Source organism: Sphaeramia orbicularis, chromosome 12 (assembly GCF_902148855.1).
Source record: "Sphaeramia orbicularis chromosome 12, fSphaOr1.1, whole genome shotgun sequence".
Classification (NCBI taxonomy): Eukaryota; Metazoa; Chordata; class Actinopteri; order Kurtiformes; family Apogonidae; genus Sphaeramia; species Sphaeramia orbicularis.
In genome coordinates, this window is record NC_043968.1 from 20,953,878 (window position 1) to 20,960,672 (window position 6,795).

Below are 6,795 nucleotides of genomic sequence, written 5' to 3' on the forward strand. Positions count from 1 at the left end.
ACCCAGGAGTTCTTGGTGTAAATTATCTCCAACATTCATTAGATTCACTTTAACTTGAGGATGTTTTCCAACAGTTGTAAAACCTAAATGTACTTGTATCACCGTATTGTCGATTGCTCATCCGACAGCACTGCCTTGAAGGGACTACCAGTTGTCGTATTACTATTGTTACACATTTTCACTTCACTCAGAATAACACCTTTATAAGTACAAAGGATTAAATAAGCAGATACTTTTCTTCAGGAAAAACTAATACAATAACCTCCACAAAATGTAACATACTTACATCCCATACACTATACAGTGATTTACTGTAATAGTATGACTTTCTTCGTTACTATGAACAGTGTTGTACATAGTGTGTATTGTTTTATTTCTATCAAATCACATTTAACTGTTAGATTCAAAACCAGATCAAAGGTTTCGTCTGTTAGGTTTCTGCAGCACCCCAGTGTGTATAAGTTTTATTTTCAGGGAATAAATTAGTTTTGACAGTTCACAAAATTTTAAACTGGGCTGTTATCAATAGGCACAAATGCATTCTTAAGTACTGTAATAAATTTAAATAATACAGACAATTTGAGGTCACATAAGACAGCCGTGGCAGGTTATAAAAAGGTTCTTGTCTAAGTCTGACAGGAAAGTCCTGCCATTTATTGTGCATTTGATACAAAACCAGTTTTGTCTACAGTCAACAATCCCATTTAAAACATGCTGTCTCTGGTTTATCCTGTAGAAACCAGACTATTAGTTCATTTCCTGTCCATCACTTATATCATTTCTTGATAAGTGTTTGTGTATGACCATGTCACATGTAAGAAGTGCCTCTTAACCATGTTGTCATACCTGTGACCAGTACTTTCTCACATTAACACCTTTCTGCTGTGATCAAATCTCTTCTGAACACACTCAACACTGAACACGTCAACACTTAAAATAAAGACACAAAGCACTTCATTGATAAGAAGTTTGGAATTTTATTCTTATTTACTCCCGTGCCATGAGCTTCTGCTTCTTCAGCTTCTTCTGTGAAACCTGTGGAACAAACACTTGGTCATTAATACAGTCATTTACAGAATAGTAAGGTGATATTCAAGCCTAAGTTGCTCAGTATATTCATGGTTTGTTTTCATGGGTTATCCAAAGGTGTCCTAAGAAGTCATCATTGCAACTGTATGAACAAAAAGAAAATCATGCAGGACCACAACCAGCAATCTATGGATAACTTTATCAAACAGCTCCGGAAGTCATTCACAGATTGATGGCATCAGTGAGTCCAGACTAACATGAACAGACATCTCTGTACCTTTTTCTTCTGGGCCACCTCCTCTTCTGGTTTGGGGACGATCTGCTCCTTCTCCGTGAGGATCATCTCGATGTGGCAGGGGGAGCTCATGTAGGGGTTGATGCGACCATGGGCGCGGTAGGTGCGTCTCCTCATCTTGGGGGCCTTGTTGACCTGGATGTGCTCGATGACCAGAGAGTCCACATCCAGACCCTGTACAGGAGCAGACATCCAAGATGAGCCAAAAGCCTGTCATGATGCAAACTCAACTTTCCCACATCGGTCCTCAAGCTGTCGTTGGTGATAACCAGAATATTAACCAGAAAACCTCAAACTGAACTTCTGCACTTTTTGTAAAGTCGGCATTTGCATCTGGTCTAACTGTTCCTTTTTCATGACTGGAGCCAGTCACAGCAAACTGCACAGTTCACAGATAACTTAGCACTATCATTACTTCAGTTTGTGTATGATGAACATATTCAGCACGTCTGAAGTTGGTGAGTTTGACACTTAAGAGATACATTAATCAGCACCAGTAACAAACGCACACGCCCTCAGTAGTATTGTGATCCAACAGAGTTTGGGGTCACTTAGTTTGACATTTATTTTTAGATGTTAATTAGTTGCTTTGAGTCATGGGCCACAGTGAGAGATTTAAATACCCAAAACACTACTTTGACTTCGGTGTTCAGTTCAATTATCCCGTTTCTGAAGAGTCAAAAACTGTCTTCTCAAGTAGAGCTGGGACAAATTGGCCAAAAAAATGTGAATCCCTTTTTCCCCCAGCAGACAGTTTTAATCACATGTTCTGGCTGTAAGAACTGAAGGCAAAACATGATTTAAAATACGCTATTAATACTGTATGAGGGAACAAGAGCATTCACAATATATTACAGGCAAAAAGCTGCATTTAAAATGAGTTCAGCAAGAAAGGCCAATTCAGGTATTTTTCAGAAAGCAAAACCTTGATCACATCAATTCCATATACTGCCCGGTCTCCAGTCAATTAAATTTCCTCTCTGGGGATGATGTTGGCTGATTAACTATTGGCTCTGTCGCTATAACTAACAATTGTTACAAAACCCTTTTAAAAATACATCAGTCAATCCTCTAAGCTCATCCAATTGTACAGCATCATTCGAAACATGTTCTTCATAACCATCACAAAGCAGATAATTACCAAACTGCATCAAACACATGACAGTCATGCACAATCCAGAGTTAAATGACCAAAAACATCCATTCTATTTCTTAGTAAAGTCAACAGTAAAGTCTTTCAATGATGAAAATGTAATTCAGTTTATGGTGTCAGATTGCTCAGATTCATTTAGTTCTTTTCATGGTTCATACAAAGGTGTCCTAAATGGTCATCATTGCAATCTTTGTGAAGTACAAACACATCTGTGACAGTCAACATGAGACATTAGGACCAGATGAAGTATGTAAACACTAAATGTCTGTTTTGCGAAAGTACAAACTATTTATGTGTTTAATCAACAAGGCAATCGCTGTAACTTTAAAAGTCTGATGGCATGTTAACATCCATCTTAAAATGAGCCTGGTTTAGTAACTTGAAACCCTCTGCCATATTTTCTTATCCTGCTGAAATCTGCAAATTATAATGCAGGACCACTGAGGGTACAGACCAACAGTGACATGGTTGCAACAGGCAACATATTTATTACCTGTAACCACTCACAAATTTTCACAAGGACTTGTTTCCTTGTGGCACCAACATCGAGCTTCCTCGACCCTTATTTCCTTTACCTTTCTTCTTCTTCTAAACATAGTATTTAAGAGTTAAATGGGCACAAGATCCACCCTATATACACAATTAAACACTAATGGCAATTAAACTCCAACTCAACCGCAAACTGCTCGTACTAGTGAACCAGATGAATACAACCAGAGGGACCTTGAACATACCTTCAGCTCAGCATTGCTCTCAGCATTCTTGAGCATGTGGAGAAGGAACTCAGCACTCTTCTTTGGCCAACGTCCCTGTGTCCAGCCAAACTGTTTGGCCTGGAAATGACAACATCTATTAAAGACTGATCAAGGAAATTAGTAGCGTATTATAATCTTCAAATTAAATCATTCACAGATGCTGCTCAGACTTAAATGGTTAGTTTCATCTTTAATCCAAAGGTGTCCTAAGATAGTCATCACTGCAGCTTTAGTCAAACTGAATTCTCTGGTCAGAACTCACCTGAGCACATCTTCCAACACCACCGTTGTAGCGACGGAAAGGGACACACTGGTGCTTGACAATCACATCCCTTAGGTACTTGTTAGCTTTACGGATGTGCATGCCCTTGATGGCCTGGGCTGTCTCACGGGTGTTCTGAAGTGGGAAATAAGGATCACAACTCAAGTAGGAGTACACCAGGCATGGCCGCTCATAACGTCGACCTCAAATGTGTTTTAGTCATGGAGATATTCGTAATTTTACCTTGAAATGAACACGGAGGTTGGAGCCCCTCGACTTGCATGCTAGGGAGAATAACAGATATTTAACCACAGAGTAGATCTCTACATGTATTTAACGTTATGAAAATTTCGTGGCTCAGTAAATTTGCAGATTTTTTCATGTGAAATCCAAAGGTGTCCTAAGATGTCATCACAGCAACCACACAATGTGCTAAACTTTTCCCGACCAATACGAACGTGTTTTACTCACATTTAGTCGGGTTCTCGGGGTCAAGTGAGTAGCGGACCATTTTCAGATATCTGTAAGATGAGAAGAATGTATTAATCACTGTCGACAGTCACGGCTCCTCATGAGGAGTCTGCTTTGCTGCTAGCTTAATGTTAGCTTAACGCCATACTAGCCAAGGCTACCGCAGCCACTAAATACACAATACATTAACATTATTTGAAGATAAAATTAAACGCGTTCTACTGGTGACGTGTAGTAATATAGAACACAGGGTCTGCAGTTAATCGTGATTCATTAGTTTTTGCTCATTTTCATGTTTTGACGTAGCAAACATGGCTGAACGCTAATGTGATAGCTACTCAGCCGTCTTCACCACAAATACCGCAAAAAAGTCTAGTCTTATTGGCCCCATACGCCAACATATGACTCCATCTCAAGTTTTGTAAAGGAGTTGACGAAATACAACGGGTTTAGATGCAGGATGGAGAAGATTTAATACAGATTAAATGAGTATTCTGCTCTTCATATGTGAAAATGTCCTCCTACCTCTGAGGCCGCGGAAGGAAGAGGAAGTACCAGGGCCGGTGCTCCTCTTCTTCTGCTGTTGGTGAACTTTACCGCCCCCTGCCGGAGCGGAGGGGGATGGTCATTACAGGAGGCACTGCAGTGTGTGGCATTCAACAGCAGAGGGCAGTGTTTCACAGCCTGTTTATTTGTCATCTGGAAATCTGTTCATTTGTAAACTTTTAAAAAAAGTTAAAGTTTAACCCTTAAAGACTTAGAATTTGTTTTTTCCCCCCCATCTTAACCATTTATTATTTTACTGTGATCTATATTTTGTATTTTTAATTGAAAATCAGGTATTTTCCTACATTTATTGTACTCATCATGTATATGTTATTTAAAACACAGAGTTAATTCAATTGTTATAATGTCAACACAAGAAAACTGAAGAAAAAGTGACTTTTTCTGCAAAATATAGTGCACAGCACACACATGGATTTTTATTGCTGAATCAGAGTTTCCATGTTCACCAGTACAGAGCCTCTGAACGTCCAAATTAGTTCCTTCTGATGTTGCTAAAAAGTTTTTAAAAAGCATTTTAGCATAATTATTGAAATATATTGATAGAATTAGAGGTTGATAGGAGTAGAGGTTTGGTTTCTGGTAGCCGTTCAGGGTTAATTTGGCTGGTGAACAACTGACTATTACGATTCTTCTTTGCATGTGGATAATGTATTGTATATTGTATATAAATATCTAGGCCCATGCACATATATTTTGCTCCTCATGTTCCCTCATTGGACAGATAGCATACACTCACCTGGCATGAATCAGTTTTAATTGACAATAAATGTAATTAGCAGCTGATTTTTGATTATTTTTTGTGGTCCAAAGGATAATTGTTCCATTTGTGGTGGGAGTGACTGTTGTTAATTATATTATATCGACTCATGGAGAAGGTGGGAAAATGCATTGCCACAAAACTAAAAGTTTTCTGTGTAGGTTCTCATTTGCCCAGGTCATCATTCATCTTAGTAGTTCTTCTTGGTTCAACTGGACTAGAGCTAAACTAGTCCAGTTGAACCGAGAACTACCAAGAAACACAAACCTAAAAATAAGATCTGTTTTTATGAGATCATGAATGTTGACTTTTTAGAGATACATGGTTATCACAAGATAGTGAGGCTGGAAATATGATGATCCTACAGAATATTTTTTCTTTCTTTTTTATTGAGCTTATGAAAAAGGTGAATTTTCACACAGGGGATCAATAATAGGGTTCATCTGCATCTGCATCTGTATCTGTATGATGCATTGCTGTAGATTACACAAACCAACAGGATATAAAGTAGTTAAAATGAGCTCAGGCTTAAACATCTACAGCTAATGTTGCAGTAATATGAATCAAAAAATAATATCATGTAGTAAAACACTACATGATATTATTTTTGCTTTTCCCATATTGGACTTTTTCTGATATTGCATACATAATTTGACTTGTGGTGTTTTGATTGCAGAACTTTTATGGAAGTATTCAGGAGTTGCACTTTTACACAAGTGCAGGATGTAAATATTACATCCACCATTGCATTTTATCATCATATGTGTACACACACTGGCCACTTTATTGGGTAGACCTCACTGGCACCAGGTATACCTAAAAAAGTGGACGGAGAATGCATATTCCTCTGCTGTAGCCCAACTGCTTGATTGTTCAGTGTGTTGTGTGTTCAGAGATGTTCTCCTGCATATCTTGGGTGTAACAAGCGGTTGTTAGACTTACTGTTGCCTTTCTATCAGCTTCAACTACTCTAGTTATTCTTCTCTGACCTCCTGCATCAACAAGGTATTTTCACTCAGAGAACTATCGCTCACTAAATATTTTCTCTTTTTCAGAACATTTTCTGTTGTGTGTGAAAATCTCAGATCAGCCTGTCTGGAACCAACAACCATTTCACATTCAAAGTCATTTAACCCATAAAGACTCAGTGCTACTTTTGTGACAGTTCTTAAATATTTTTTTTCTGTGTTTTTGACTTTTCTTAAGTGATTTATCTGAATTTATTCTAATATTATGTTCAGTATTTTTGCATTCTTAAGTGAAAATCAGGTATTTTCCTGTGTTTCATTTACTGATTATGATTGAAGTCCATAAAAGCTCACATTAAAGTTAAGAGTTATATCAAAAACAAAAAACAAAAGGAAGACAATGTGACTTTTTCAGTAAAGCATACCAACAAGTGTCTCCACCCACTGTCATTTATCAAACTTCATGGGTTGTACTGGTGAATCAATGTTGTAGAAGATGACGACGGTGTTTCCACGTTCACTACGGAGCCTCTGAATG

The 6,795-nt window shown here is 38.1% G+C and overlaps 1 protein-coding gene and 4 non-coding genes across 5 annotated transcripts; all 5 read right to left on the reverse strand.

The window, feature by feature from the left end:
• Nucleotides 1–956: 956 nt before the first annotated feature.
• rpl17 (ribosomal protein L17) lies at nucleotides 957–4,542 on the reverse strand. Its single transcript, XM_030150720.1, has 7 exons — nucleotides 4,491–4,542; nucleotides 3,966–4,015; nucleotides 3,738–3,778; nucleotides 3,495–3,629; nucleotides 3,212–3,310; nucleotides 1,307–1,498; nucleotides 957–1,035 (listed from the first exon to the last, which is right to left on the reverse strand). Exons 2-7 carry the CDS (start codon nucleotides 4,003–4,005, stop codon nucleotides 988–990), a joined length of 555 nt encoding a protein of 184 aa, XP_030006580.1. The 5' UTR covers nucleotides 4,006–4,015; nucleotides 4,491–4,542; the 3' UTR covers nucleotides 957–987.
• On the reverse strand, nucleotides 1,103–1,171 carry LOC115430907 (small nucleolar RNA SNORD58). The gene has a single exon (XR_003937032.1). It is a non-coding gene; the product is annotated as a small nucleolar RNA SNORD58 (small nucleolar RNA).
• Nucleotides 2,598–2,664, reverse strand: LOC115430908 (small nucleolar RNA SNORD58). Its single transcript, XR_003937033.1, has one exon. It is a non-coding gene; the product is annotated as a small nucleolar RNA SNORD58 (small nucleolar RNA).
• LOC115430906 (small nucleolar RNA SNORD58) lies at nucleotides 3,392–3,459 on the reverse strand. Its single transcript, XR_003937031.1, has one exon. It is a non-coding gene; the product is annotated as a small nucleolar RNA SNORD58 (small nucleolar RNA).
• Nucleotides 3,847–3,914, reverse strand: LOC115430909 (small nucleolar RNA SNORD58). The gene has a single exon (XR_003937034.1). It is a non-coding gene; the product is annotated as a small nucleolar RNA SNORD58 (small nucleolar RNA).
• Nucleotides 4,543–6,795: the final 2,253 nt, after the last annotated feature.

Bases quoted from the DNA above. Each gene is read 5' to 3' on its own strand.
- rpl17 (XM_030150720.1), bottom strand. From the start codon at position 4,005: ATGGTCCGCTACTCACTTGACCCCGAGAACCCGACTAAAT. The intron at 3,779-3,965 runs GTGAGTAAAACA...TATTCTCCCTAG, and splicing joins CCCCGAGAACCCGACTAAAT to CATGCAAGTCGAGGGGCTCC. The intron at 3,311-3,494 runs GTGAGTTCTGAC...TGTCATTTCCAG, and splicing joins GTGTTGGAAGATGTGCTCAG to GCCAAACAGTTTGGCTGGAC.